Genomic DNA, 16424 nt, shown 5'->3' with positions numbered 1-16424 from the left:
CATGATCCATATGTTTTATTTTTCTATTCTGAGTTTTTCAAAATTGTACAATACAGCACACATGCGAAGGTGGGAGTTGGTAGTTGGGGAAAAAAATGCCCTGAGGGGCACGTGCAGAGCTTTTTTTTTTTTTTTAATTCTTTATTTTTGGTGCAAATAGGATGAACATACATTCCTGTGGTGCCACAACAGCAGGCACAGGTGGGGTAATGCTGACAAGGTATACAGTTGCACATTTTTATGATGAAATAGGGTAACATGCTAAGGGAACAGGCTGAAAACATAAACTTATCACATAAGATCCGCATAATAACAGTGAGTTGGATCATAGAAATCTGTGCTTAGAGAGGTCGTAGTTAAATTCTCAGTGAGAGGAAGCAGATTGCTGCAGTGTATACTGACAAAAGCTTTAGACTCATCAGAACGTTCAACAGATAGCATGAGAGAATAAGGCAATATGGTTTCACGATTAGGCACAGATATAGCATGAATGGCAATAGTGTTGCACATGTTATAAACAATAGGCATGTCTAGCAATCTTGATTACACATGGATTGGCAGACTAAGTCTGAAGGCCCCTCTTGTCTCTGCTCAATGCTAGTGTGGACAATGTGTTAAAGGCTTAAAGCAGAAGGCATATAACAGGGAACATAGTTCAAGTAACAGCTTATGGTTGAAACATGCGCGAGTGTAAGCTGGAATAGGTATATGAGTGTCATGGATATTTGCAATAAGTAATAAGTGTTGAATGCGTTTCTGTGGCATTGTGTGACAGAGAGATATAGCGTAAACACAGCCACCAACATACATGTGTCAGAAACCCTGGTGTGTACAGTCAGTGTCCGTGAGCGTTTGGGCAGCGTTCAATAGTGATCGTGGGGGGAGCCGTCCTCTTGCTGGATAATCACCCCATTCCTTCAGGTGGGAACCGTGTCTGCAGCAGTGGGGGTTCATGGTGGTAGGCATTCAGCCAGGAGTTAGCCGGTTGCGCCCTCCAGCTCCGGGCCTGTAGCATGGCCGGCATCTTGCGTCCACGGATTCGGGTACCTCTGGGGGCCGGATCCTTCCCTGTCGGGATAGGCCTGGAGGCCTGTATGGTGGTGTAGTGCCGCCTTCGGCGGGCCGGCCTCCGCCTGTGTGGTTGATGCGCCAGGGTTGGGCCCCTGGTGGCCTGCGGCCCAGATGGGCTAGCGTGGTGAGGTGTGTGCTGCTGTATCAAGGCTGTGCCCAAGGGTAGCCCAGGCCTGCTCCGGTCGACACCGCCACGTTGATCCCCTCCACTCCCGTTCTCCTGTTGTAGTTGCTGCTTTGCTGCTTGTCGGGCCTCAATTCGTGCCCAGAAGGTGTTAAACAGCGCGTTCAGGCGGGTGGTGAGTGAAACGCTTGGTTGGGGGTTGCATTTCAGCGGCAAGTCTCCTCCGCATGGCTGTACATCCGCCATTTTAGCGTGGCGAGCTGCCTGCATATCTGGTGCGTGATTTGTGCTGTAGTCAGCGTTGAAGGGCCACAGAGGTGTGCTGGTCGAGAGTGTGTGGACCGGGACGTGCAGAGCTTTTATGCAGTAATTTTATCTATTTAAAGTTTGTCTACCAAGCAAGCATTTAACATATCACAACGTCACCTGCATACTATACAAGCACCTAACATTCTATCTATTGGCATAGTGCTATCAACTACAGAGAGACATGCCACTGTGCAGCTGACCATCCTTTTACACTGCACTATGGATGTAAATGTTAATGGCTGAACTCCATTTTCCATTGCAATGTTAAAGCAGCAGTTAACCCTTCCCTTGAGTATGTGTAAAAATGGTTTTATAATCATTTATTTGCCACATGGGGGGAGAGGGCATGAAGGGGGACAGGGGGAGACAGAGGACACTATAGTTTTAGGAATACAGTTCTGCATTCCCAACACAATTGCCTTTAACAAATGTGTATTCATTTATTTTAATTCTTAACACGGGGCTGTTTTTTTAGTTTTTTTTTTTTTTTTTTTTTAATCGAGGAACTAATGTCAGCTGCCTATCTTTCCTTGTTGTGACAGCTATAGGGTCACAGATTAAGCAGGATAGCTCCGATTTGCAGAGTAAGCCATTTAATTGCATGCGATTTGCCAGGTTCAGAAATTTACTTTTATTGTGCTTTGGAGATAATACCTTAAAAAGGATGAAAAACACTAAAGGGATTCACTAGACACCAGAACAACCTATGCTAATTGAATAGGTCACAGGTCTAGAGAATTAACCTTTCAATGTGTCTTGTGGTGAATTATAACTCCAGAGCTTTGCAAAATTCACTACAGCTATCAAAACGGTCCACTCTCCATTACGAAAAAAAGATAATTTTCTTTAACTTTTCGAATCCAAGATACGACCAAGTTATATGTGCACACTTCACTCCATTCTGTAGACAGTCTGAACTGCAGGAGTGTGGCCAACAACATGGGATTGCTCTAATCGGCATTATTTACAAAACTGTGAATGGGCTGTAAATAAATTGATATCAGGCACAGTATGGCTACAATCATTCAATTGGGACGTTCCACTCATTAGATCTAATAAGCAGCAGCTGGGGGCTCAATTACATATTCGATAATCTTCTTCTGATCATACATTTTGACATAATAAAAACTCCCGTAGACCATAATCAAAGCTCAGGAAGTCAGCCACAAGAAGCATGTTAACGCTGTAATGTAAACAATGCCGTTTCTGTTAATCGACAAGGTTTTTTTAGTTGAGGGCTAAAAAGAGAGAGATGGCACCCAACTTCACTGAGAATAGTCATGTTATCTTTAAAAATTGATACAACGTCAGTGCCTACATAACAATGAATCCTGGGCACGGGGTGTAAGTGCTCTTAGAGATGTTTGCAGTTAATATGGCTATATGTATAAAAAGATAAATTCTAGCATACAGTATTAAAAGTTTGGCTCTTTTTATATATGGTGCCATGTATATTCTGCAGCAGAGTTCAGAAAGTGAAGACACCGCACAACAACTAAGCTTGGTAATTGCCAAACGTTGTATACATAGAGCCTTGCATCTCAATTTAAGTTACGAATACAGAATGGACACAAACATTCGGTACAAACTTAGGTGGAAGTAAACTTTGATAATGGAGGTGGGTTTAAAATAAAGTGCAAGTAAATGGCCATCTTTAAATATCTAAATCTGTTCTAAATTTCTATAGACCATGTATTTACATACATGAAAAATAAACATACATAAACATATGCATACAAGGTACATACGCTACAAACATTTATAGAAATATACAAGAGAAAGAGAGATTCAAACATGCTTTCAGCACAAAAAGATGCACACATGATGGAGACTTACGCAGTTTTACCCTCTGTGTCTAATTTTGTGGCCGTCACCCCTTTCTTTCCCAGCAGTGCTGCAACTTTGTCAACTTCTCCATGATCAACGGCTTGTAACAGTCGATCGTCATTCTTGTTCCACTCGTTAGTCTGTAGAAGACAGGAGAGAAGTGAGCTTTAATATCTAGGTTACATCACATAGTTTTCCCCTGCACAGCATTCCAAGTAAAATCATAGAAACCTGGATTCCTCTGCAAGTCCCAAAATTAAGAGGGAGATAATCAGCCAGGTAGAACATTGTGAGTTTCTGCAGCCAATCTACTGTCTATTCATTCTCACCAGGAAGTGCTTTTTAATGCTCGGCAACGCATTGAAGGCCATTTTAGAAGGCAAACCATTATCAGTTAAGTAGGTGAATTGACTATGTAAGCTGAATTTTACAGAGGTCTCCCGAGATAGGCCTTAAATTAGCAGCTGTAGAAAGCTAAACATTATACTAAAAGCAAATCCCTTTATCTGTTCTTAGAAGTCTGGACATACTCCAACACAAAACTTTTGGGAGGAAAAAAAACATATGATGTGAACAACATTAAACAGATAACACTGGTACATGAGAATAGAATGTAACCATCGACCATCTAATGGTATGTTAATGATTTGCCGGGGCAGCAGTAAAAATAGAACTGGCAAGTACGCTGGTATCCATCAAACATTAACTGAACAAAAATGACTGGAATGTCCCATATTCCACTATGGAAACATACAGTTAGGTGTATGAAAATTCTTGTACATTGAAGCCAGCAGTAATTTTTTACAACATATTTTACCTTCTTCCTAGTGAATTCATTTAACATGTCTGTACATGGCTCGTAGCTGTGTTTTTTGTTATTTAATTAGCCTTAAAAAGCTGCCCATAGAGTTCCTGGTTTTTAAAGAAATCTCTAAATTCATGGTCTTAGATGAATGATATTAACAGATGGCCAACACACTCTGAAGTTTCCGTGAACGTTCTGACATAATGGTAACATCAGAACGTGCTTTGAATATTTTACAGTGTGTGTCTCAGCAGTCACAGAGGACTATAACCTGTATAGTCTTGGATACATAGACTACAACCAAAAGTCATACATAGACTATAACCATAGTCAAGTCAGCTTCTGTGGCATGGAGTAACAAACTTGAGCTATCTCAAGTAGATATACTCACTTGTTCTTTAAGGGCCAAAATTATTACAAAGATCATAATTTCCCGTAACAGATATATGTATTGGTTTTAACACATCGGTTATATTTTTTTGTTTTTAACGTAACATTCTTGGTAATATAAGGTTGTGCAGGTTTTGTTTTCCCACTGTTTTTAAAAAAAAAAAAAAAACATTTGTTAAACTTACATTTATTATTATTACTTCATTCAAAAACATGCATGGGGTAGAGAAGAAAAAAATAAAATAAAAAAAGATATAATGTGGTCTAAGGGAAATATGCATCCAATAAAATAAAAAAGCATTTCCAGAGACAACATACGCAAGTATCGCTGCAACTGTTCTACATAACCACTAAACATGCCTGATGAGTTGAGAGAATAAAGCAGCATTTAGGGAAGAACTTAACATTAAAGAAGAGTAAAAACTGTTGCTCAAAACAAGTAACATTCATAGTTCTGTGAATTGAATGGCACTGTGTTAGCGAGATCAAAGCAGCACGCTCACAGTCTGGGAACTTTCCCAAATTTGCCCGACAGTGTCTATCTTGTTCTGATGGCTCTCAGTTCCTGGTACTTCAGCGCCAGGAGCCAATATCACTGCTGTACTTTTACACATGTGCGAGGTTCCGTTCATGTGAGGTTCCGTGGAGGATGCCGCGGGATCCTTCATAGACAGAGCCAATACTCTGCAGCCGTCACTGGTAGCTCCATCCAGAGCCTAAGAGAGCCAGGCGGAGGAAATATATAGAGAGAGAGACAAGAAGACTCCACTTTGTGTCTTTATAGCTCTTGACTGTTTTTGAATTTCAGTGAAATGCCAACACTGTCAAAATGAGCATTTCAAAAAGATTCTGTCTTTACAAAATACTAATTCTTCAAGAGGGGTGGGGAGAGAGGGCTTGGTTTACAGTTCCGTTTTAAGGCAGGTGTAATTTTAGCCAAGAAATACAATATGTGGGGGATTCAGCTGCTCAAAAAGATTTCCCCCCGCCCCAATATGATCATTCTAGAGAGTGTATGAATCTAATAAAGGAAGGAAAAGAACCCCTCAAACAGAGAGGTCTACCCCAGAAAGAGATGTGAGACCAAAATCTTATACATCTGCTGAATCCCACATGTATTGTATTTCTTGGCTTGTTCAGACGTTACACCACCACCCCCCCCCCCCCCCCCCACCCCCCATCATTTTAGAACACTTTTTTTCTTCTGGGATTCAACTTTGTGTAAGAATGAGAAACACCTATAAAAAAAAAAAAATTAAATAGTAAAAAAAGTTATTTACTATTTACGTGGCTCTCTTCTTTAACCCCTTAAGGACCAAACTTCTGGAATAAAAGGGAATCATGACATGTCACACATGTCATGTGTCCTTAAGGGGTTAAATTTAGCTCCTTTTGTAAAGCTGCCTACTTGACTAGCTCTTCTAAAACCAGAGAGATATGTACACCAATGCAATTTAATTGTACCAGAGGACAATTGGAAAGTTAATCTGCATGAAATATTGTGTATGTGCATTTTCAAAAAGTAGTTACCACAACAGATTGCTAATTTTAAAGATTTATTTTATTTATTACTGGTATTTAAAAAGCGCCAACAGGGGGCGGAGCCTGACTGCCGAGCAGGATAGACGTGCTGCACATCAGCTCCTGCAAGAAGCGACGATAATGGGGATAAATACCCCAAACACAAAACCACCCACCAGTCAGAGGGCATGGGACAAGCTGGGGAAACCCGGGGGCATCAAAGAAAATCACAATCGAGACTCACACCGCCCGGGATCCCACGCAAAGCACAAGGGGCCTACATGCGGCCGAGCCAGGGAGAGACGGCCGCTCTCCTGGTTGGTAACACCGCACACTCACCTCTCAGTGCACCAGCCTTCCTCCCTCCCCCCCCCCCCCTGGGCTGGCGGGGGTCATCCCGGCCCGCACTCGACATCCACAATCACCAGCTGAGACGGCAGTACAAGCAAGACTACAACCTCCTACAAGGCGCACCTAAAATGGCGGCCGGCAGCGGGACATGCAGGATGGCCACGCGCCCGACACAACCGCACTGGAGTGACCCACTGCAGAGCCTGGAGGCGAAACCGACCCACTTCTGGGACACACTAACACAGCAGCAACAACTAACGGGGGAAGGGACCTCGCAGCGCTCCGGACCCACGTGCCACCCACTCAGAGCCGGTGTCGGCTGACCAAGACTGAAAGACCTAGAGACAGTCTGTGCCCCTGCAGGCCCTGCAGCAGAGACTCTGCAAAATCCCACCGCACAGTATGTCTCACACTGCGGGCAGAACTGGCCCTAACAACTCGCAGCACAGACTGTTGTATACATATAGCAGGAGTTAACTATAGCTTGTTAACTATAAATTATTTAGCCGATGATTATCCATTGCACATGTGTTATATTGTATGTCAGTATTTACCTTAAAAAATGTGCAGATTCCACTAACTGCTCTCAAATCTTTATGCAGGACATACTCTCCAGTTCACTCTGTAAATTGCTGTTTTCTTTTTCTCTGCTTGTTCGTGAATCATATATAGCACTCAGTCAGCTATTAAGCCTATCTCCTAAACACTATATCAAACGTGCAAATTACTAGTTAGTTCTATTCCTAAAACTTACTCTCAAATAGTCAGCCAGCATAGCCTATGTTTAAACACTTACTGCACCACTGACTATTACTGTGCCTTTTATCGATGTCTCTACTGTATATAAAAAAAAAAATTGCACTTATTTTCAATGCCACAACTGTTATGCTTTGTTTCCTTTGTAAAGGATAAAGATAAATTTTCATATATATATATATATATATATATATATATATATATATATATAAAAATAGTAATATAAGTATCAGTTGGTTTTATGTGCTGAATTTAAAAACACATATGCAATGCCACAATGGAATGACCACCTCAATTAACGGCCAAAGGGCTACATGGAGCTGCAGAGTGTTACACGTACATATTTTGGGTACCGATTGGAAAGATGGTAAACTAGAACCAATTGGTTACCACGGCGAAAAGATTTATCCAGCTGACAGGTATATGTTGTAGTCGGCTAATATAATTTCTATTATGCCATCAATGCCCACATCTTCTTCAAAGCTTGCTTCTTCAGTTTATTCCAATGGTTACTATAAAAATGTTGAATATTTTAGTACCCTGTTGCAGAATTATTATGTGCATTTTTGTTAAATGAGAAAAGTTTATTTAAGGTAAATTTGTTTGGCAGAATATTTCTAAATGTCTGGAAATCACGGTAACAATATATATGAAAATAATTCTTCCTTCACAGTAATCCTTCCCTTTGACCACATGCATACCTGCGGTATTAAAGAGCATTAAAGGTGGATGCCGTATTTAGCAATAAATGCAGCAGCTCTTATAATTAAAAGCAAATGTGATTTGTAATAGGAGGTCAAATGGAATTAAACGGAAAATGTGAGGCCACGAGACATCCATCACTACACAGGCTAGCTTGTAAAGCTTATTTTTATTTCCATTTTACCGTCAATTTACCTTTTTCTTTTTTTTTTTTATATAACTTCTTTGAAAACCAAGACGGACTGCGACTGATGAGGACAATGACACGTGTGGGTAGTTTGCATCTAAAACTTCTAACTTACAGACATACCTGTGGGCTAGTTGAGTCTTTCCCAAAAGGTCTGTGGTTTTAACAGGTGATTACTGAGAAAATGTACCACTGTGTAAGTCTTCAAAGCAAATGGTAAAGATTTCTACAGTCTAGTCTCAATCTCTCCCCAACTTAAACCTCGATTAAATATTTTTGGACAAACTTTTCAAGTGATTTCTTCAACATATGAAAATATCAAAAAATATATTTGATATAAAAATATCAGTATACCCAAAAATAACCAAAATATTACAAAAGTAAAATATTTTACATAATATTAAATCATTTTAATACGTTATTAAAAAATATTAAATCATTTGGAAGCTTAGCCAACAATATTAAAATGAGGCCTGCGTGCGTACACACACACACACACACACATTAAAACCCTCATGACTGTAGAAAAATATGCATCACTTATCACAATTGAGTTTGTTCTGTGAATTGACAAATAAATGGAGAATCGACAAACAAATTGTACATTTTAGGCCAAAGTAGCTGTGCAGTAAATATAACGGTGTTTAAAGAGTTTCCGCTAAATAAAGGAATCTCAGTTAAATTATTTTGAGGACTTGGGAGACCCTGGTTGAAGCAGTACTGTTTTCGAACAATTGAACACCTAATGCTCCTAGGATGACAAAAAGCTAAGCAGTGCCTGCCTTGGCTCAGATAGAGTGCCTCTGGCTCTGCTGGACATACAAGAGAAGTCGTGGATATAGAAAGCAGCATACAGCTACACCCAGATAAATAAGGCCATCTTAAAACAGTTTAACTACTTACAGTGGGAGGTGTAAGTCCTGGATCCATAATCAGGCGGCCAAGGGTCTGGTAGGAACCAGGAAGTGCCTGTAGCGGCTATCTGATTAACAACCACTAGAGTCAGTCTTAGTCCTGCAACATAATGATTGCAGTTTTTGAAAAAAATGCAATGAATTACATTGCAGGACTAAGTGGGAGTGGGACACTGCACCCTGACCACTTCAATGAGATGAAGTGGTCTGGGTGACTATATTGTCCCTTTAATTAAGTCACACATAGCTGGATTAAATATATTTTGGTAGGTCAGTATTTCTGATAATTTTTAACACATTTAACTGTACTGCAACAATTGATTAAAATGTTCTGGTGTTAAAAATCATCTGTTTGAATCATTTATAACATATGTTAATTCTGGGTGGGGAACAGGAGAGAAAGAAGGAATGTGGAGTGAAAGAAAGCCTTAGAGATCCATAATATGTCTACACCGTGAAATCATTTAGATAGCAATAAATCACAAGAGTTAACCATTTTAAAACCATCAGTTGTTTAAGAAAAAAAACAAAAAATAGTATTACAGTGTATCGATGGATCCAGTGGTTGTTAAAGTGTTAATCTAGTCTTTAAAATGCAACTTTTACACATATACAGTAGCAAAAAATAGTATTTGGTAATCTTATTGAATGTTGAATTTAATTGTCAAGCTTAAATATTTTTTGAAAAAACAAGTTTTATTTTAATGTAAGTATTTAATACAGATATTGAAACGGTACCCTCCACGATGGGCTGTTGACGTACCGCTTCCAAGCATGTGCACCACTGATACACAAGAACATCTTTTGGGTGGGGGGGTGGGGGGGCTTTATAAGCCTTCCCCCGCCCTGCAGATCTCAGTCTGCGCTGAGCCCTCCATGGGTGAAGATGGATTAATTTTTTTAGCGTAGTTTTTTTTCTTTTTCGTCAGGATTTTTTTTTTGCGCTCGGGTTTTTTAGGGTATGATGGCTTTTTATTTGGCCTTTTTGGGGGCTGAAAAATGAAGATTTTAGAAAAAAGAAGACGCCAAATGGTAAGTTGAATTTTTGTTTACAGGTTAGTTATTTTATTCCCCTCTCTATTTTTAGGGTGAGGGGGGTAGGTAGGGGATAGTTTTATTTGGGGGGGGGGTGACTAGGTGCTTGGGACCCCTAGTCACCTTGATTGGGGGGGGTTTATTTAGGGCCCCCACCCGCCGCTCAGGGGTGGGGGCCAGGGGGACAGTAGGTCCCCCCCTTATTGTTTTATTAGGGCCCCCACCCACCGCTTAGGGGTGGGGGCCGGGGGGGGGGGGAGGACAGTAGGTCCCCCCCTTATTGTTTTTTTAGGGCCCCCACCCACCGCTCTGGGGTGGGGGCCAGGGGGGGAAGGACAGTAGGTCCCCCCCATACTGTTTTTTTTAGGGCCCCCACCCAGGCTGCCACAGGCTGCTCACTGCTTACTAGACTAGACATGCCCCTACTCGCAGTATAGCGAGTAGGGGCATAATTTACTAATACTAAGTAATCTTTACTTAGTATTAGTAAATTTGGCTGAAAGACCAATTTAGGTCTTTCAGCCTTTAAGTAGATAGCTCCCTAATACTGTGGGAATTAGGGAGTTATCTACTAAGCGGCTGCAAGATGCAGCCACAGCAATGAATAGGATCGGAGTTTCATTCATTCGAATGAAATTCCGATCCAAACAAAGTCCCGAATTGCGTTCTAACACGAATGGAGAAACTGTTAGAACGCAATTCGGCAGTTTTGCCGGCGTTCTGTCTAAGTGACAGGAAGCATCGTGGGAACAGGGAGGAAAGCTAAGGATCATGGGAAAATTGCTGTGACCACCGGAAACGAAGCACACTTTGCTCCTCCGCTGGTCACTGCATAGGAAACCTCCAGAAGAGAAATAGTCCCTACTTTTTCTTACGTTTTAAAGAAAACTATAGCAGATAGGAAGAAAAGAAGAAAAGATCCTGAGAGAGGGAGAGAAGAGGAATCGATTGGGGAAAGGTAAGTTCGGCATGACAGTGCCGCTTTAACAAGTCGAAAAGTTGCAATAAATCTGCCTGCATACAATTCGCAGTGAGTGCCTGAGATTTTTCTATTTGTATAGAATCATTTTTGTTCTGTCCTTTGCACCTGCCAGTTAGCTTAGGGAGATCATGCAGAGAAAAGGAAAAGTAACACAAAGTTTCTATTTGTGCCTTGACTGAAGTGGATTAAGATGTAATTTGCTAATGTTTTCATATAAATTTAAAAGAAAATAGAGAGTTTCATAAGAAAAAATGGTTAATACGCAGATTTTTATGTTCATTAATGCTTGGAGCAGCAAACAGGAAAGGCATTAAAAGCCTTTATTTAATGTTTCCCTACGCGAATAGCATAATCTAGACATGGATCCCTCATGGACGCAAGGATGAATCCAAACGCGGAAGGCAGAAAATATTGTCTGGGGTTGCTGCACATTTTTGTAATATATAATAATATATAAACGCAGACTACAATTCTTAGTATGTTTGGCGGAGTGACAATTCTAGCTCCTCAAAGCTCTGCGGAACAGATGAATCAACCATATGACTAGGATCCATATTTGAACTTTGTATTGCAGAAATATGATGTAATGTAGAGTACTCCTGGGATTAGGAGAAACGGATGGGATGTAACTGACATACACAGGCTCCAGTGTAGTCCATCTGGCAATCAAAAGGAAATACTGAAAATAAGCCCAAATACGCAAGATGTACTGAGAAGTTATCCTTGTTTGACATCCCAAGTCAATAAAGCATTGTATTTTGAAGTCTGTGGTTAGAAAGGAATTTCAGTAATCATCTGATACTATGAGAAAAAACATTTTAAAATATATATTTTTTAGATAAGGTTGGATTATTTGGAACCAGGCTTAATACATTACATGTATATCAAGTTTATTAAAAATAAATTAAAATACAAAAATCAAAATCAAATTTTTTTTAAAAAAGTCATAGACTGAAAATGATGGTAGATATGCAAGAACATCTGCCATCGTTTTCAGTCCCAAAAATTATCCAAGTGCATTATTTTTTTTTTTTTTTTAAGTCTGTGCAAGAAATCTTCTAGATCTAACTCAGAAATGAAAAATGTAAATGGAGTAAAAATGTGATAAAATAATGGTTACTGAGCAATTTTTGGACATTAAAGCACTGCTTCAAGTAAAATATAATTTGCAGTTTACATGAACATGCCCTAAAAATTACATCGTGTTAAACAAAAAGGAATACTACAAGCCGAGGGGTTAAATGAACATATATACAGTATCTCACAAAAGTGAGTACACCCCTCACATTTTTGTAAATATTTTATTATATCTTTTCGAATGACAACACTGAAGAAATGACACTCCGCTACAATGTAAAGTAGTAACTGTTCAACCTGTATAACAGTGTAAATTTGCTGTCCCCTCAAAATAACTCCACACACAGCCATTAATCGAAATAGGGGATGTACCAGCGCTAATGTGAAACACCGAAAATTATATATCCCAATTGGGTGTAATAAAATATATTTCAAGCTGCTATAACACCAAAATCTTATCTTTAACAAACGGATAAAAATGTGGGGTGAAGGTGAAGCGCTATATATTGAATAAAATATAAGAAATGGAAATATTGGAGATAAGTGAATATACCTGAAAATCACTTCTTTCTTGCAACCTTAACCTTGATCTAAGATTCCTTAAAAGTATAAACACAAAAAATATCTCATAGTGTAAAACTGTAGTGTACACAATAAAATATATACATAAAGTCTTTCTCACTCACACTTTTTAGAGCCAAAAGATTTTAGCTCAGTTCAAGCGTCTGTAGGGTCCGTAAAGGCGACCCTCTCCCTTCTTGGGAACCTTTGTTCTTCTTTTTCCAATCTAAGATATAGAGTATGTATAGTGCAGTACCTTTAGTAAAATTTTCTAAAATGTGAAAAATATAAGGAGGGGTACTCACAAACCTAGAGCCTTCAATCTAGGCTCAATGGGACAGCATATGTGGTTAAGGACCACAATCCTTCTTTCTTGTAGCAGGAATAAATTTTGCCAAATAGTGTCTTAGTAAAAATATATATTTATTGACTATCACTTTAAAAAAGTATATAAAAGTATAAAACAATTTCTATACAAATATCACTATATAGGCAAAATCCAAAAAAAGTCCAATAGTTACAGTCTTTTCATATTCCAGGACGCGTTTCGCCAAATAGGCTTCCTCAGCTGGATCGAAAAAAGTCTTTGTGAAGATCCTTGGACCAGTTCCTGCTTTTATATCCCTTCTTCTTATCCTAATTATTGCTGTTTGGGCTTTTCTATTTCGCGGGCTATTACCATGGTAACCGTAATGCCCTGCGTGTCAAGCCTCTCTTGTGTGTTTGCTTCCGTGTTCGTCACTTCCGGTATGACGTCTTTCCGGTTTTTCGTGCGTTTCAACTTGCGGTTCATTCACGGGTATTTCCGGATCGGCATGATTATGAAAGGAGAGAGGGAGAATGCATCCCGTAAACGTTCAAACATATTTTCTATTTTCTTTCTATGACCCATAAGGGTCTTTAGATCTATACATTAAAGTCTAAAGCCACAAGTTAAAAGCGTACAGTTTAAAATAAACCACTAGAACTCCTCCATATTTATATTTCTTCAAAGTGGGTACTAGAAGTGGGTAAATATTATACATAAGAGAAATTGACAGTAAGTTGGAATGAACCACTATAGGTGCTAAAATTTCGTTTCCTAAAAATAATATAGCTCTAAAACCTTACAAATAAGATGGGCACAAATACATATATATTAAAACAAACCACTTAAGGTGCTTAGGATTTAGTTAAAATTATATAATACTAAAACTACCCAAACTAAATCCCTTAAAATGCTCTGCATGGATAAGGGTAAAACAGAGAATAAAATCAATCGTGGGCGAGAGGTTCTTAATTACAAAGGATTTATGTTATTTGAAGAGTTACCTTAACATATGGCCTGCTAAAAGACTTAGTGGATTTTTAAGGGCTGGTAATGTATATGTATACATACAAATCCGTCTATAACAGCGTCCATAAAAATGTCCATTTTTTAATAATAACGGAAGGGGCAAAGATTGAGTCTATTTAAGAAAATGGCACATCTCAAAATCTGCGTTCAGCCCGTTTGGAATGAGGGTATCTAGTTTAAAAATCCACTCCATTTCTTGTTTGCTCATTTTTGCATCAAAATTGCCTCCTCTCCAGTCTTTCTCTACTTTTTTTATACCTAGGAATCTAGTGTTTTTGAACTCACAGTTGTGAACAGATTTGTAATGTAAAGAGACGCTGTGATTTTCAAATCCTTTTGTAATATTACGGCCGTGTTCCTCTATTCTGATATGTAAGGCTCTGGTGGTTTTGCCCACATAAAATAAGCCACACGGACATATTAGTGCATAAATCACGTTATTTGAGTGGCAAGTTAAAAAGTCTTTAATAGAATATTCTGTACCATCTTTGTTTATGAAGGATTTTATGTGTCTCTTTTTGTTCGTAGATCTTTTACAAGCCAGGCATTGGCCACAGCCGAAGAATCCTTTTTCAGAATTTAAAAAATAATTCTCTATTCTTTTTTTCTTGGGGAATTTTTAAACTTTTTAAACTCAAACAATTTTGATGCAAAAATGAGCAAACAAGAAATGGAGTGGATTTTTAAACTAGATACCCTCATTCCAAACGGGCTGAACGCAGATTTTGAGATGTGCCATTTTCTTAAATAGACTCAATCTTTGCCCCTTCCGTTATTATTAAAAAATGGACATTTTTATGGACGCTGTTATAGACGGATTTGTATGTATACATATACATTACCAGCCCTTAAAAATCCACTAAGTCTTTTAGCAGGCCATATGTTAAGGTAACTCTTCAAATAACATAAATCCTTTGTAATTAAGAACCTCTCGCCCACGATTGATTTTATTCTCTGTTTTACCCTTATCCATGCAGAGCATTTTAAGGGATTTAGTTTGGGTAGTTTTAGTATTATATAATTTTAACTAAATCCTAAGCACCTTAAGTGGTTTGTTTTAATATATATGTATTTGTGCCCATCTTATTTGTAAGGTTTTAGAGCTATATTATTTTTAGGAAACGAAATTTTAGCACCTATAGTGGTTCATTCCAACTTACTGTCAATTTCTCTTATGTATAATATTTACCCACTTCTAGTACCCACTTTGAAGAAATATAAATATGGAGGAGTTCTAGTGGTTTATTTTAAACTGTACGCTTTTAACTTGTGGCTTTAGACTTTAATGTATAGATCTAAAGACCCTTATGGGTCATAAAAAGAAAATAGAAAATATGTTTGAACGTTTACGTCACTAGATTCCTAGGTATAAAAAAAGTAGAGAAAGACTGGAGAGGAGGCAATTTTGATGCAAAAATGAGCAAACAAGAAATGGAGTGGATTTTTAAACTAGATACCCTCATTCCAAACGGGCTGAACGCAGATTTTGAGATGTGCCATTTTCTTAAATAGACTCAATCTTTGCCCCTTCCGTTATTATTAAAAAATGGACATTTTTATGGACGCTGTTATAGACGGATTTGTATGTATACATATACATTACCAGCCCTTAAAAATCCACTAAGTCTTTTAGCAGGCCATATGTTAAGGTAACTCTTCAAATAACATAAATCCTTTGTAATTAAGAACCTCTCGCCCACGATTGATTTTATTCTCTGTTTTACCCTTATCCATGCAGAGCATTTTAAGGGATTTAGTTTGGGTAGTTTTAGTATTATATAATTTTAACTAAATCCTAAGCACCTTAAGTGGTTTGTTTTAATATATATGTATTTGTGCCCATCTTATTTGTAAGGTTTTAGAGCTATATTATTTTTAGGAAACGAAATTTTAGCACCTATAGTGGTTCATTCCAACTTACTGTCAATTTCTCTTATGTATAATATTTACCCACTTCTAGTACCCACTTTGAAGAAATATAAATATGGAGGAGTTCTAGTGGTTTATTTTAAACTGTACGCTTTTAACTTGTGGCTTTAGACTTTAATGTATAGATCTAAAGACCCTTATGGGTCATAGAAAGAAAATAGAAAATATGTTTGAACGTTTACGGGATGCATTCTCCCTCTCTCCTTTCATAATCATGCCGATCCGGAAATACCCGTGAATGAACCGCAAGTTGAAACGCACGAAAAACCGGAAAGACGTCATACCGGAAGTGACGAACACGGAAGCAAACACACAAGAGAGGCTTGACACGCAGGGCATTACGGTTACCATGGTAATAGCCCGCGAAATAGAAAAGCCCAAACAGCAATAATTAGGATAAGAAGAAGGGATATAAAAGCAGGAACTGGTCCAAGGATCTTCACAAAGACTTTTTTCGATCCAGCTGAGGAAGCCTATTTGGCGAAACGCGTCCTGGAATATGAAAAGACTGTAACTATTGGACTTTTTTTGGATTTTGCCTATATAG

General features: G+C 38.7%; 1 protein-coding gene across 4 annotated transcripts in view; it reads right to left on the bottom strand.

Moving 5' to 3' along the window:
- Positions 1-16424, bottom strand: part of RAI14 (retinoic acid induced 14) — a 159275-nt gene that overhangs the window by 66885 nt on the left and 75966 nt on the right. For all 4 annotated transcript variants that reach the window (XM_063453966.1, XM_063453967.1, XM_063453968.1 and 1 more), the window contains exon 3: positions 3341-3471. In XM_063453966.1, the coding sequence (XP_063310036.1) occupies positions 3341-3471 (131 nt within the window). The remainder of the gene's footprint in view (positions 1-3340; positions 3472-16424) is intronic.

Source organism: Pelobates fuscus, chromosome 5 (assembly GCF_036172605.1).
Source record: "Pelobates fuscus isolate aPelFus1 chromosome 5, aPelFus1.pri, whole genome shotgun sequence".
Classification (NCBI taxonomy): domain Eukaryota; kingdom Metazoa; phylum Chordata; class Amphibia; order Anura; family Pelobatidae; genus Pelobates; species Pelobates fuscus.
This window is presented reverse-complemented; position numbering and strand designations above follow the sequence as displayed.